This window comes from Leptinotarsa decemlineata, unplaced genomic scaffold, assembly GCF_025532065.1.
Source record: "Leptinotarsa decemlineata unplaced genomic scaffold, Ldec_3_MD MMD2_tig00026299_RagTag_RagTag, whole genome shotgun sequence".
NCBI classification, from domain to species: domain Eukaryota; kingdom Metazoa; phylum Arthropoda; class Insecta; order Coleoptera; family Chrysomelidae; genus Leptinotarsa; species Leptinotarsa decemlineata.
Window position 1 is genome coordinate 6,106,520 of NW_027412676.1, and position 15,926 is coordinate 6,122,445.

Here is a 15,926-nt window from a genome sequence, read left to right on the forward strand (position 1 = left end):
TTAGGAATTATCTATGGCCCTACTCCGGTCCCTTTTATTATCAAAAATTATGGCTGATGATTTATTTGGGTTGATGTTCAAACAGTGATTTCTCGATATTTTCAATAGGTCATCTATATCATTATTCAAAAAGTATTCAACGGATAAAAATTCATCAATTTTCGCGGAAAAAATCAGATTGTTGTCATCGGCATAGGTATGCATTTGAAAATTCTTTAGAAAAATCAGAAGTGTAAATTATAAATAGAAGAGGTGCAAGTATAGAGCCCTGAGGTTCTCCATGTATCACGTTCAGTTTTGATGATGAGTTATTATTGATTAGAACATGCTATTACTGAATGAAAGATTTGAAAAAAGATTGACTTTTCTCATCGAATCCGCAATAACAAAGTTTTGCATATAGTAAAGCATGGTTCATAGTGTCAAATGCTTTTTTATAATCAAGTAAAACTAAAAGAGTTACTTCATTCTTATCATATGAATGTATAATACCATCGGTAATATTAGAAAGAGCACTTGTGGTACCAAAATTTTGTCTAAAGCCAGACTGCGTGATGGGAAGAATACGGTTATTATTGACAAAGGTATACCATATTGACAAAGGTATACCTTTGTCAATATGGTTATGACATTGAAACCAAAGTCCAATCGTCCCAATGGAAGAGTCCAGGACAGCCAGGACCGAAAAAAGCACGCCAAGTTCGATCAAATGTGGAAGTTCTGCTCACTGTTTTCTTCGATTACCGTGGCGTTGTAGCATCAGCAGTTCTTGCCACATAGTCGTACGGTCAATAAAGAGTATTATATTGAAGATATGCGCCGCTTGCCAGAAGCAATACGAATAAAACGTCCGGTATTGTGGCTTTTGCATCACGATAATGCAACTGCTCACTCGTAATTGGTTGTTCGTAATTTTTTGGCCAATAACAACATCGTAATTAAATCTCAACCACCGTATTCACCAGATTTGCCCCACTGCAACTTTTGCCTGTTCACAAGATTAAAGAGTCGTACTGAACAGACAGCGTATAGCGAAACACGTGTTGAAGTTTTGTATACTGTTCACAGTGAAAATCTCACAATAACGTGTCACTTGAATACCTTACAGATTTTCATTGAATGTCGGTCAATTCCATCACAAACCGTTGATAATTTTCTGCCTGGAGATTTAGGTGACTTTATATTCCATATGAAAAATCATAGTTAAATTTACCTAATACTACTATTACTACCAGTATTTGACTGTATAGAGAACATTCTACTCAGAAACTCACTCTAGAAAAATACTTATGCTCATCGTTTTATGAGAACACTGTAAGAGGGATAATACCGCAGTTCATGAGATGGTGGTGGTCTATCTTACCTAACAATCCGTGGTAAAGGGATCGGCATTGGGTATAAGGAATAGAATTTGAAACGATTTATTTACTGAGATCAGTTCTGTTGAAATTGGTCCGAAAAAAAGATAATTGAATAACAAACAACTTCAATGAGCATATAAAATATACAATTCATAGAAGCACTTGACAGTGATAACCTAATAATTTTTTGACAAAATCTCATTACAATTTTTATTCATTACTCAGCTAATTCTTACAGAAAATCACAACACTTTTTTTGCTATATAATTATAATAGCATTTTAGTTTTTTGATGTATTGAACCCGACTTATGTTTTTAAACTATTTTGTCAAAATCTCATAACGTATTATTATCAAATACATTCAACATAAATTTCAATCGAATGTCTGCTGTTTCTATTACGTATTTTCTCCAAATTCAAAGTTGATTTCAATTTAAACTAAATCGATTATTTATTGTATTTTCATGTGTTCCTGCTAGCAGTCCATCGTCGATATACTGAACAAATAAACAAGTGAATAGTGAATAGAAAAGGACCCTAGTATTTTGTTTCAGAAAAAAAGAAAGAAATCACAGAGTCGTAGATTCAAGTATCGATGGAGCTTTGTACAAACTCTTCAGCAATTAACAAACTGTACTACATCTATTATTGAGACCTTTCGATTTTTTCATCGAACTAGTCTTTTTGTGAATAGGTACAGTCTCGCTTCAAACTGAATTACATTAATTCCCTTCATTCAAAAAAATGTAATAATTTGAAATAGCTTTTCCCAATGCAAAAAGATCAAGCATTCTAGGTTTGATCTTTCAAAGATTCAAGTTTTTTCAGCTGATTATAAGGATAGATCATTATTTTCTGATTCAGCTTTCGAAAGCATAGCATAAGTATAAAAAGGCCCTCTTGAATAGTTTCGATTTTTCTCAATCTTTTCATTGATGCTTGGAGTTTTCCGTCCATCGTTATTAACAGAATAACCATTCGACGTCATACGATATCATTTATTAATTCGTCATTCTGTCATTCTGTTTGCCGAATGACAGTTTCAGTATCTAATCAACTTTTCAAAAGAAGATGAAGTCTCTTTTCAAAATAATTTCGGATTCGATAAGCGCTCCTACTTACAATATATCCCAATAAATATTCCTCCATACATATTCATTCAAATTTCATTTTCCCTTCCTTACGTATTCGTATGGACGAAATGTTCAATACGCATGACATTGAAATAATCCGCACATATAACTTTTTCTGTTCATAAGGTGATAGAAGATTTACAGATTTCAAAATTCATTCATAGTTTCTCCATTTTACTCTGATATATATGGTACAAAGATAACATTATGAAAATCAGCTTCAACTATTTTTTAAGTCACGGTTAATAAATTCTGGTTCACTGTCCATGTGGCTTTATTCATGCACCCCACGTCTCTGTGAATTCTTTTGAACCTATATCTTATATTGATGACCCAAGTCTTTATGCCAATATTCTAAACGAACACACCAAATAATTAAGTAAACAATAGGTCCTGCCTCTGTTTCATTAGTGGACTCTACTACACATCTCTTGACTGGATTCATTAACCAATTATTTGTCTTAGTTGGAAGCTCAAACTGTACACCTACGTAATTATTATATTGCTAGTTACTGTTTGCTGTGATCCTTTGATGCAAAATGCAAATAATACTTTCAAAACATACTTCCACAGCTTCACACGTGCGTAGTTGAACCTTCAACTGAAGCTTCCAATCAATGAGATCTGTTTGCTTAAAAGTGGTTGAAAAAACATCAACTATTTTTCGGAAAAGGAGAGATCTTTGCTAACACCTCACCATAGTAAGCCCCTTCACCTGTATGGACTACCCAAAATACACAAGAAGGGTATTCCGCTCAGACCGATCATTGGTTCCAGAAATTCAGCTACTCAAAACAAATTTTTGCTTTCAATATTACTACCACTACAAGGAAAAACTTCATTTATTGTGGAGAATTCAAGGCATTCTGTCAAATTACTAGAGTCAATCGAAGTCACGGAGAAAGATCAGTTAATCGTTTCGACGTGAGAAGCCTTTACACCAACGTTTCTGTCGAAGAAGCACTTCAAATCATACAGAAGAAGCTATCCGAAGACGAGGACCTGGAAGATAGAGCAGACTTACCTATAGAAGTATTCATGGACGTACTATGATGCTGTGTACGGAACTGCTATTTCCAACTGAAGGATAAATTCTTTAAGCAAAATGAGGAACTGTCAATGGGATTGCCACCAGTAATGGGATCACCAGTAATCGCTTACATATACAAAGTATGGAACTATGTAAACACAAAAATAGAGACCTTTCTGATGCACATCATCAGCGTAACACCTTCCATCACCTTCACAATGGAGAAGGTAATCCACAACGAACTGCCATTCTCAGATGTATTGGTGAAGAGGACCAACACTAAGTGGAAATCATCTATATACCGAAAACCCATTAACACGGGACAGTATCTGAATCACGAATCCAGCCACCATCAATCTATCAAAGGAGGACTCATCAAGACTCTAGTGGATTGTGCTTTCGATCTCTGTAATACAAAGGAAGGTCTCCAAAAGGAAATCTGTCTGTCTGTCTGTTCTGCATCATCAAAAATGACCTTCAACGGTTACTGCAAAGTGATGGTGGAATAGACTTTGGCTAGAAGACAGTAAGAGCCTCACAAGGAAGAGAAGCCGTCACAACCAGTGCTTGCCCTTCCTTACGTCAGAGGATTGACGGAAAGGATAAAAAAACTGGCGAATACTTGATGAAAATTCATATTTAAACTCATTAATACAGTTCACAATAGCGTTTATAATTACAGCGAGGAGTAACTAGCAAATCGGGACTAGCAGAGCAAGTTTAAATTCATCAACATAACATCAAGTGGAGTTCAAATCATATGATATGATTTGAAATTTCTGAAAGTATACAATTGAAAATTAAATTGAATAGCTAAAAATAACAATTATATCAAGCAAAAAAAACTGAAATGATATTACAATGAAATAAAAATTGGTCAAGGAATTGAAAATCAAAAAATTGAAAAAAGAACTGAAAATTAATAGATTTGAATCCAAAGTACTTCATTACTGAAGTCCTAACTAATGGAATTCACCATGAAACATTGTCAACCACCTTCAAACAAACGTTATAACAAGTTGAGATCATCCATAGGGGAAAACACTGGTTTAGGAGGAAGTTTAAAGAAACTGCATGAATGTTATCCAACCATGCATTCAACCAAGCTAGCGTAGAGATACACAATATATATAAACCCTTAATCAAGCGGAAAAACGGTTAACTCCCACCAAACCGGTGAAGCGAAGATAGGGAAGAGGGGGTATATGAAAGCATTCGAATGACCATAAATAGTCATCTCTCGTCGTGAAATAACATGGTTTGATATATTTTCAGTTTTGATTTCATTTTTAATTGTTCTATTTTTAATTTTTTGCTCATTTTCATTTTATTGTATTCATTGCTCAATATAATTCTTATTATTAGCTAATCATTTTGATTTTATTTTTTCTTTCAGATATTTCGAATCATATTATATCATATTAGTCAATGAAAGTCCGAACTAGTAAAATTGATCGGATCGGATCAAATTTATAATAATTTCACAATCATAACTATTGACATTCTAAATGAAATTATAGTCGAATTTGCCCTAACTTGGTGAAATTTACAAATACCAGAAAATTCGTCCAGGGTCCGAACTCAACCTCAACCAGACATTTTTCACGCAATAAGTTATCTAGTAGAAAGTATGTTAATGAATTCTGGGTGGTATGAGGGGTTATCAACATTATCTACCTAGATTACTACCATAGTAGGAAACATTGTCAACCATTTTCAAACAAATATAAAAGATTGTTTCCTTGAAAGGGCTACGCAAATATGAAGATACCTACTCGCCTGCCTGCCTCATTGTTGTGGAGATTCATGAGCCCCAGAGCCGTGCTGCGATCTTCCCGTATATCCAGGAACTGACTGCTGAACATTTCGCCATATTTGATGTCATCTGAACAGCCACCCCATTTGAATTTTTGAGATTTTCTTTTATTTATTTTGTTATCACAGGAACAATATTCAGCCAGATCGCCTTTAGAACAAGCTCTTGTCACTGCGTATGCCACGCTGGCCGCTGAGATTGCTGAGAGATATGCTGCCTCTCTACTCCCTGAAAAGAAAAAAAAAATTAAAAGTCTGAGGAAATGTGACTCATTTTCGAATGAATTATTTTTAGGATAAACTCGTAATATAGCTATATGTAAGGTGTTCAGGAGGTGATTCTAAGGATCATTCTGAGAATATTTTTTTTTTGAATCCGTATTATAGACGGCGCTGTTTACGATATAACAAGTCGTTTTAGTAAGAATAGGCCTCCTGTGATGAAGGACAGTTAAGTCCGACAATATATACGTAGTTCAGCCTAGCACCACTGATAAGAACTATGGCGGGTCGAAACAGCGCTATCTGGTGTTAGATCACGAATGATTTCAATGGCATTACACTCCTTAAGTATTTTTGATTTTATTATACGTCTTGTATATTTCTGAAGCTATCAAGTTCCAACTGGAACACAATATTCTGTTATCAATGTTCATGAAACGGTTGTATAGGAAAGTACTGAATTTTCTACAGGGCTACTGTCCATTGAGAGGGCACCTAAAAAAAAGGGTGTATGTGGAATATAACATCGTTCAAATAACACGGCTTCTCTGGGTGGAGCACATCCGAAACTCTGGCTCATAAATCAGGTTGAATTTGACCGATGGCATGGGTTATGTTGGCTTTGAGGACCGCTGTGGTTTGTGGCTCATTCGCATACACCTGCGATTTACCAAAACCCCCTAATACAAAGTTTAACGGGTCAAATCGCACGATGTCAGTGGCCAGTTCACATCACCTCCACGTGATATGACCATGCCCTCAAATCTCTCGTACAGAATATCCAATGTGGCATGAGTTGTGTGGCACGTAGCGCCGTTCTGTTGAAACCACATGTCGTTCGTGTACAGATCATCCAATTTAGACCAAAAGAAGCTGATATTATCGACCTATAGTGATAGTTGCCGTTGACAGTGATGGCTTGGCCAACGTCGTTCTTGAAAAATATGGACCAATGACGCCGCCAGCCCAAAATCCTCATCAAAAAGTGACGTTTTCGAAATGTATTGGACGTTCTTGGATATCATGTGGATAGGTATCGGCCCAAGTTCGATAATTTTGTTTGTTCACGTACCCATTTATCCATTAATGGGCTTCACCGCTAAAGATGATTTGTCGATGAAAATTAGAGTCAGTTACCAACTGCACCAGAGCCCATTCAGCCAACACACGTTGTTGTCTATGGTCATTTATCTTCAGTTTCTGGGTCAGTTGAATTTTGAACGGGTGCAGGCCCAAGTTACGACGCAAAATTCGCAAAATTGTGGTCTGCGAAAGGCTGAGCTCTTATGAGCGACGAGAAATCGACTGCCTCGGATTCTCCTGCACACTTTCACAGACAGCGGCAGTGTTTTCGGCGGATCTTGCGTTTCGTCGACGTACGGGTGTTGGTCGATTATTAACTGGACCAGTGGAAGGCTATATCCGTCCATGGTGAATTGGTAAAGAAACTGAGTAAATGACAACAGATTCCACAGAAATATCTTTAAAAGATGAAGAAATAGGAATACTTGAGAGTTTACTTGAGAAAGATATAATTTTATATTTCATGTTGTATTATTATATTTGTATTATGCTATTTGATATTTGTATTTAGCTAGATAGTTAAGTTAACTCACTATTATTATTATTGAATAATCAAAAGATAACTGAACTTTCACACCGCCTACATATATCTAGTGAAGACACCTCTCTGAACTACTTCTTTGAAGGTGTTTTGGAGCAAAGGAACTGCGAGAAATTTTTTCAGCTATTATTCTTCAAATTACATGCCAATTTCATGAAATGAGAATGAGCCTACTGAAAAAAAAAACGCACTTACTGTACGAGACAACGTTCCCGAAAGTGTTGTTTTTTTCTTGAAATGTAGTGCAGTTCCACCTGCTGAACGAAAACTGGTTTTGGCATTCCTCAATAGCAAGTCGAGCACCCATTCCCAAAATCTGAAAATAAAATTATTAACACTTTTGAAATGAAGTCTACATTTTTAATTCATTTCGGAATGATGTTGAACAAATTATCAACAGTGATTCCAGCATAATGATAACATCATTTAAATACGAAACTCGGCAATCAAAACACGGTACACCCATAATGAGGAATGTTCCTCCTGATGAAAATCAAGTAGTTTTCATAAAAGAGCTCTAAAACAACGCATCTTAAACTTATCATTTCAATCTTTTTCTTTAAAAAATTATTGAAATAATTGAAAAAGAGGAATGAAATAATTGATTCAACATTTAAAGGGATTCGTTTCTATTTCACCATTTGGCAACTTCGGTTATAGCTAATAAAGGACAATGAATCTGTTACCTGTATGAGACAAACAAAGATGACATATTTCAGAGGCGTGCCGTTCTGTTTACTTATGTTCCGAGTTCTGAGACATTCTGTTACATATGACATTTTCTGCACCTAACCTATATTCCTCTATATAAATAAATAACAAAACAACTGTTGTTTATGTGGCTTGTGGAGGTGGTATTGAACTATAATTTATATTTTTCCTTAATTGTTGATTTATAAAGATAATTTTCCTCTTTTAAAGTAGAATATCTAGGTACGTCCAAATTATTTCAACTTGATATAGGCGCTGTTGTCAATATGTGAATTAGAAACAAATCCCTTTAAAAATTAAAACCCAACATTTGAAACATCAATTTGAATACTTTTCGAAGTGAATTTGAAAAACTCTTGAATTGAACTCAACTTTATTTTGTTCAAACTTGCATTTGCTGTAATAACTCAAATTGAGGAACATTCCCCATTGCTCGTTTACATTTTGGGTAGCATTTTCCATCTTGTGGTTAGGTTTATTGTGATGGGTAATAAGTAAATGAAGTATTGACGTCCAATTGAAAAAGTCATTCATCAATTAATCTTGTCAATGTAAAAATTGAGAATCTGACAACTGATTACTAATATCTGGGAGTGATGACCAAAAGATGTTTGAATGTGAATTAATTTCGTTTATGTAGGGACTTGGTTACAATGGAGTATTTTCTATAATATATACAGGGTATCTATTGAACATGCGGCAAGGGACTATTCCTTGGACTGTTCTAAGGATATTGTGTTCTTTGATGATTTTTGATAGGGCGCTTTGTTTCGAAGATACGGAACGAAAAAGAATTTCGACAATAACAATTTATTATCAAAAATTACATGTACTGTATCTTAGTCAACAAGAACTGTTGAAAATTATTACTCCCAACTCGGATGCAAGAATCCAATCTTCTTCTCATCGACTCCCGAACTCTTTAAAAAACACCAGGATCGTTTCTGATTGCATTACACCCAGCAATTATCTAATTTCTCAAATCTTCCACATCTTCTACTGGAGTAGTATAATATAATGACTTGTTAGATTTTTCATTAATTGGTAGTTCCAGTAAAGTACGCTATACTTTTATTTCGGCTACGTTAATAATTTTAAAATTACCAAAATTGTTATTGTCGAAATTTTTTTCGCCCCGTAACTTCGAAACAAAGCGCCCTATCAAAAATCATCAAAGAACAAAATATCCTTAAAATAGTCCAAGGAATAGTCACTTGATTTTTTGCTAATAACTACCCTGTATAATTCTTTCGAAGCGAGATCGTCTGCGACAATGAATATTTCGAGTGTAGGGTTGATTATATGTCGAAATGAGCCATATTCTAATGCAAAACAGTAAACATATATGAACCTGATACTAACTTTCAACATATCAGAAATTTTGCATATACCGTGTTTCAACAAATCATAACCTCATAATACTTCCTTGATGTATTTTGATTCTTACATTGTGGATCATCAGATGTATGTTAATTGAAAGTCACATTTTGCCAATCAAGTACCACTTTTCTTCACTTCATCTTTCGATCTAAAGAGCAGGGATTATTTCAGAAAATTTCAGTGACTACAAAAATTCAAGCTACACGAAAAATGACATCTAGGATACATCTGGGGCAGCTAAGGACAATTTGAATTTAATATCTTAATGTTTTCAAATTTTTCCATTGTGCAGTTTCTGGACAGCGTCTTCGGTGTAAATGAAGCCAACATGACTCGTATATGCATTATGGTACTTAAAAACTTTGTGATTAGGTGAACATTTCAGATGATAATATATTATGATAATATATTATGGTTCGCAAAAGAAAGCATGCTGATATTTGTGATAAATTTCATTATCCAAAATGGTTGGAGGTTAAATGACAATGTTAGTGTGAACATATATAAGGTTTGTTCTGGTTCTACGAAATTCAAGTTCTAGGACGTCAGGATCATGCGCAGTTGATATAGAGCATTCTGGTTTATTGAGGATAATTTCAGATGGATGGATCCTCTGATCCACTGCGAAATGATACTAAACTGTCTTGAACCGTCACGAATCGTTTTTGCACTCGAGACTGAACTGTTGAGAACTGTTCCCGTTGCTCATGCGCCATCATGTAGACATTTGTTTGGGCTATTTTCTAGAATGTTTTTTATTTATTTGATTCAAATGATTGATGATCGAGGTTAGATAACATTTGAACTGACTACAAGGATACGCTACATAACAAAATGGACATGATCAACAGTATTTTGTCGTCTTCATCTCTTCATATATACAATAGGTGGCACAGTGGTCTCCTCAAAATGCGTTTTGGTTCAACCAAGTGTCCGAAACTATTTCGGACTGCTTGAGATTTTTTGCTTGCATGCATCATATCTTGCGCAGTTTACAAACAGTTTCGGATGTTAGAACCAGAACAAACCTATAGAGTGCATTATAAAATGAGGGCTTAATTTTTTGGGCGCGAGCGTCTGGTTGGGTAGATATGGCCAATTGCATAAGGGGGCAGTGTAGTAAACTGCCCCAATCAGAACTATTATTGAACGAACTTTTTAAAACGCACTAGGAAAACCCGTCACAATAAATTATCAGCCGGAAGTAAGTATGAACCATTCCAGGAATATAGTGCGGACGAAAGTATATAGTCAGTCCCCTCCTCTTAACTTTTGAATGAGCGGGCATCATTTCGGTCTTTCCCTCTCTCCGAGTTTTTAGAGAAGTGAATACCTAATCCCCATTTTAACTTTTGAATGGGACAAGACATCAAGTGCAAATGAAATTTACTTGAAAAGGCATCATGTTGAGTTCTTTTTGGAAAGAAAGACAATCACTCATCATTACATTACAAAGGTACCTACTGCATTTTTTTTTCGAATAGGCAGGAGGATTATGTGGTACCTCGTTTTTACAGGTGTTCAAATTCAGGTTCTTTTGTATTTTGGATCAGTCGTTCCTAAGTAATTAGCAGTTCTATATTCGTTTCAAGAATATGCACACAAACAATAAATAATAAAATTTGAAGAAGAAGCGTATTCAAAAGTTACTCCAGCTTATTACTTTCCCTCAAAAACATCTAGAGGCATCAATTATATCAGGTCAACTAGTGGGTCATTCTAGGGGACCACTTTTGCTTCTACACTGGTTGGATAATTGTCAGCTTGTCACTACCAAAACAGACTATTTTAATGAGGAGTTACCTCATCTTTCTGAAACGGAACATCAGTTGAAAATGAATTTGGGTATGCCAATTATCCAAACCACTAGATAAGTGAACATGGTCCATTAGAATTTCCCACTAGATCACTTGATATGACGTCTCCAAATGTGCCATCAAAGTGTACAATAAACATTCATTTTAGTATTCATTGATGGATAAAGAAGTGCTTGTAACGTAATACCCAGGAATATTTCATAATATAATGAATGAATTCGTAAACAGACTTCTTTATTATCAGAAAGTGGATGGTAAATATTATTATTTTGAATATTAGTTGGAATGAACTGCAGTAAATGTTGAATACATTTTTTTACTATTATATTCATCATTTGTTTGCAGATTTCCTAAAAAAATTAAAACTTCTAATTACTCAGGAACGGTTGATCCGATTCTCAAAAAAATCGGAAATAGAATTGAAATACCTATCAAAATGGGTAGGTATCATAAGATCCACATTACTATTCAAACAAATGGCAATGTAGTCTCAACGATGAGTAATGTAATAGTATAATGTCTTCTTATCATACAGTTCTAGAGATTATATCTAATTAAATTGAATATATTTTGGAGCCTCTGGAGACCCCTTACATTTTGTTTTATGAGAGAGAGAGGACATTGGTAGATCAAGATCTTCAGATGATGTGGTGCTGCAGGTTTTTCCGGGTTTTCCTGCAGCTGAAAAAGCAAATGCGCCACTGGAATCAATAAAGTCGCCCCGGAGCGCCAATTAATTTTTATTCTTGTTTTTGATTAAATTTATTGTGATATAAAAATGTAAAAATTTACTTATTTCCAATATATATGTTCTACAGTTGCGTATTGTAGTCTTTATCTATTTGTACGTTATGATGGGGTTTATTCGAAGTGAATTTTCCACCTTAAATTAAGCATATTTTGAATTTAGTGTCCGAATAATATAAAAGAATAATTCACTCACAGGTAAAATTTTTGAATACTTTGAACATATCTCCTTTTGCGGTTCTGCGAAATAATCCAGTTTCATACAATGCTCCTTGTGTTCTGCTGGGGTTAACTCCACAGTTTCGGACATAATATGTGGCAATCCTAATTGCCTGAAAAAAAGAGAAATAGTGTAGAAAACATCTTGAAAAAATAAAAAATATTTCATAAACCCGCCGGTAGATTGAATCATACGACTTATTTTCAGTAGATATCAAGCAGGAACGTATAATTTTTATGTGGAGAGATTATTTATTTGAAAATAGACAAAAATGTGAGAAATATCTATGAAAAATCTTCAAAATGTTGTGGATCATCAATATACACCACTTTCAGATGATAGAATAATATCGATAATAATGAATTTTAATGACAGGCTAAGCATATAGAATAATACATGACAGAAATATGGACCTATCAAGTGGCAGTATTCGATTTTTGTAACAGACATGTAATAGACATCCAAACAATGAATATAAATGCACATACAAATACTTATAACATATATCGTACTCTATACTATATAAATCATAAAACGACGATAAAATACAATTGATTGCACTTCTACACCATTCACACACAAAAAATCTGAAACTAATTGCGAATCCTGACCGACACCACATTTTATATATCTAGTGACGACATATCTGGCTAAACTACTTCTTGAGCTTCGGATTTATTCAGAGGAATTTTCATTTCGTCAATATTTTTCAAATTATGTGCCAATTAAAAGGTATAAATGCCTCTATTGTACTTGAAATCATTTCTAGATTATTCCCTTTTTCCTATTCTATATATCATCCGACCCCCAAAATGAAAGTATAGTAGAAATAAAAACAAATTATGTCCATTGTCATTGACATTATACATGTCTGCAGACTGTGTCCCAGGTGGATGATCGAGCTAAAGTTCTCCCCAGGCGACAACCTCATATATATTTCCTAGTCCTTCTCACAAAATAACCATTACCTTTCAATTGAACATGTATATGTCGAACAAGTAATGTTGTTTCATGGAAACAAATAATTTGTTAATAAAGTATACCATTCACGACATACCGAATCAAGTTTTTCCTGAGATGATTATGTTGTTTAATTTATTTCGGTTGAAATTCAGTATCATCTAATTAATATTGTTTTGGAACTGAAATTCGATTCAATTTTTCCTTCGTTGAATCGTGGCAACATGTGAATTAAAGATGAAACATTTAATGTACATTCCATAACTAAAAAAAGCATAAAACATTTTCTCTTGATACGATTCACTTTTGTGAGATGTGTTATAGACAATGGAAGCTGATTGATAGAGGTATGGATTCTCTTAATAAGTAACCTAACCTGTGGTTGACGAATCTTTCATATTTGTCTGTTCTTATAAGTTCAAACACTAACACCCTAATATAACGGATTTGATTGACATGTTCGACATATAGTGAAAATTTAAATATGGAACAACTTCTAGGAGGTCGTAAACTGGTGCTTTTTCTGTTTCAAATTGTTATGATATGTTGAGTAATAAAAATGGCAGTTCAGTCGTCTGGTGTAGACGATAGAGCGGAATTTTGTGCAACCGAGAAAAGAAAAGAAAAGAACACACGGATTCAAAATGATGGTAAAATGCAATCATCCGCAGAAAACTGCAGGCACATCAGGAAGGATGGTTATAATCTGTTTATAGTAAAAAGTTATCATTGTACATACGAAACGTGTAGTGTTCAAAAAAATTTGTGATTTCTTTATAATTCTCCACAACTGGTATAGGCTAGTTCACAATACTTTACCGGGTACACCCTTTTTATGTATTGCAAACGAGTCGTAAATAAATGATTTTATGAGCGTTCAGGTCGTTTTATTACCTGTAGTGGCGTGCATTTGGGTATTCAATAAAAATACTACTTATAACTAATAACTATGTTTATTTTTTTATATACAATTGATATCGTTATATCAAAATCTGAAGATAATAATTAATATGCTCATTCAGAAAGATATTAGGTATAAGCAAAAAGTTTAACAATTTTCCTAACTGAATGATTTATATGTTGATCTCTTCTCTCAATCTTTTACCTGAGCCCAAACGAGTCTCGATGGCTATATCTATCGACGCAGTTCCCGAAGTCACCTTGTATAACGGCGACTTCGCCACATTTTAAACTCAGTTAAGTGATATGTACAATGTACACAACAAGCAAGTGGGATTGAAAATAATGATAGTTGAGTCAAAGTATTATCCAATGAATTGTTTTGAATTGTATTTTTGGGATACTGATTAATAAAAAATAATCGTAGAGCATTATCCTGTGGCTAACAGAATTGCAGCGGATTGATTTTTTTAATGAATATTGTATAGTGGATAAACTCTTCTCTATAAATAATATAGTTCCTGGGATGTTCAATGACAAATTTTCTAGAAAACTTGGAATGGCGTAATTTATACCTCGCAATTTCCACACTATCTTCATTATACCAACTCATATAGTTATGCTGTTGATACTCAGATATATATATATATATATATATACATATATATATATATATATATATATATATATATATATATATATATATATATATATATATATATATATATATATATATATATATATATATATATTGACGAAAACTTGAAATCCAGTCAGTTATTGTTTGAATTTCTATATCTGATACTAGGCCAGTAACTTATGGAGTTCCACAAGGTTAAATTCTCTAATCCTTACCGTTCTCAGTGTATATAGCAGATTTTTACCAAAGTGTGGGAAATCGTACAATCCACCAATATATTGACAACACGCAAATGTATACAGCTTTTTTGCCGAACATATTACACGGGCCGTCAGTAACGTCAAAAAAGATCTTCAATCTTTCTTTAAGATCTCTGAAGCAGATAACCTCAAACTTAATCCTTCAAAATCAGGTACAATGATTTTTGGTCCGAAGTCAAGGCGTGTGATGCACTGTTTGGGATCTTTGGTGTAGTAATGGATATTACTGGAGTTCAATCCCAACACCAATCCGTTATTTTAACACCTCGACACGTGTTTCGATCACCAAGCGATCATCTTCAAGAAGAAGATTAAAGTAAATTACAAACAATATTGTTCCTTATTTATACCAATAATACCTCTGCTACGTACCTGCAGGACAAACGAAAACCAAGACAAATACATCTCAGTTCCATTCCACCAATATACGAAGAACTTTGGAAAAATTTTCAAGGAACTAGGTATGAAGGTATGAAACAAGTCATACACTACAGAGCCTTCTAGGAGAGCTAAAGGACAAAGTCGAGAATTCGGAAAAGTCTGGAATTGACGAAATTGAATGTAAGGACTGCGATTCAAAATATTATGGACAGACTTAAAGTTCTATCAAAATAAGATATAAGGAACACGTAGCACACCTAAAATATGGAAGATCAGAAAAATCAGCAGTCGCCCATCATATTTTGTTACAAAACCATTCCATAGACTTCAGTTTATCAAGATTACTTAGACAAATTAACAACAACAGGCATCTAGATGCCTATGAAAGTGAAAGTGAAAGTAAAAATAATAATACCTACTATGAAGAACGATGATGGATCAATACCTAATAGTTTGTTGAAATAATATTTTATTATCAGATTCACCTGACTGTTGGATAAGGCAACATGTTACATTAATTTGCGACGATTGAGATGTAGGTACCTAGTAGAAGTATCTATGGTATAAATGAGGACAGTATTGTATATAATTTAGTTGATCACTTGGTGATTAAAACACGTGTCGAGGTGTTGAAAATAACGGTTTGGTGTTGGGATAAAACTCCAGTAATATTCATTTAAATGAAACTGCTCGAAGTCGTTGAAGTCTCTGAATGTTAGGGATT

General features: G+C 34.2%; 1 protein-coding gene across 1 annotated transcript in view; it reads right to left on the reverse strand.

Moving 5' to 3' along the window:
- The window catches only part of LOC111502748 (protein Wnt-4), a 218,694-nt gene that overhangs the window by 11,463 nt on the left and 191,305 nt on the right, over positions 1–15,926 (reverse strand). Inside the window, exons 2-4 of the mRNA XM_023156902.2 lie at positions 12,038–12,173; positions 7,382–7,502; positions 5,301–5,569 (exon numbers count right to left, since the gene is read on the reverse strand). Coding sequence (XP_023012670.1) covers positions 5,301–5,569; positions 7,382–7,502; positions 12,038–12,173 — 526 coding nt within the window. The remainder of the gene's footprint in view (positions 1–5,300; positions 5,570–7,381; positions 7,503–12,037; positions 12,174–15,926) is intronic.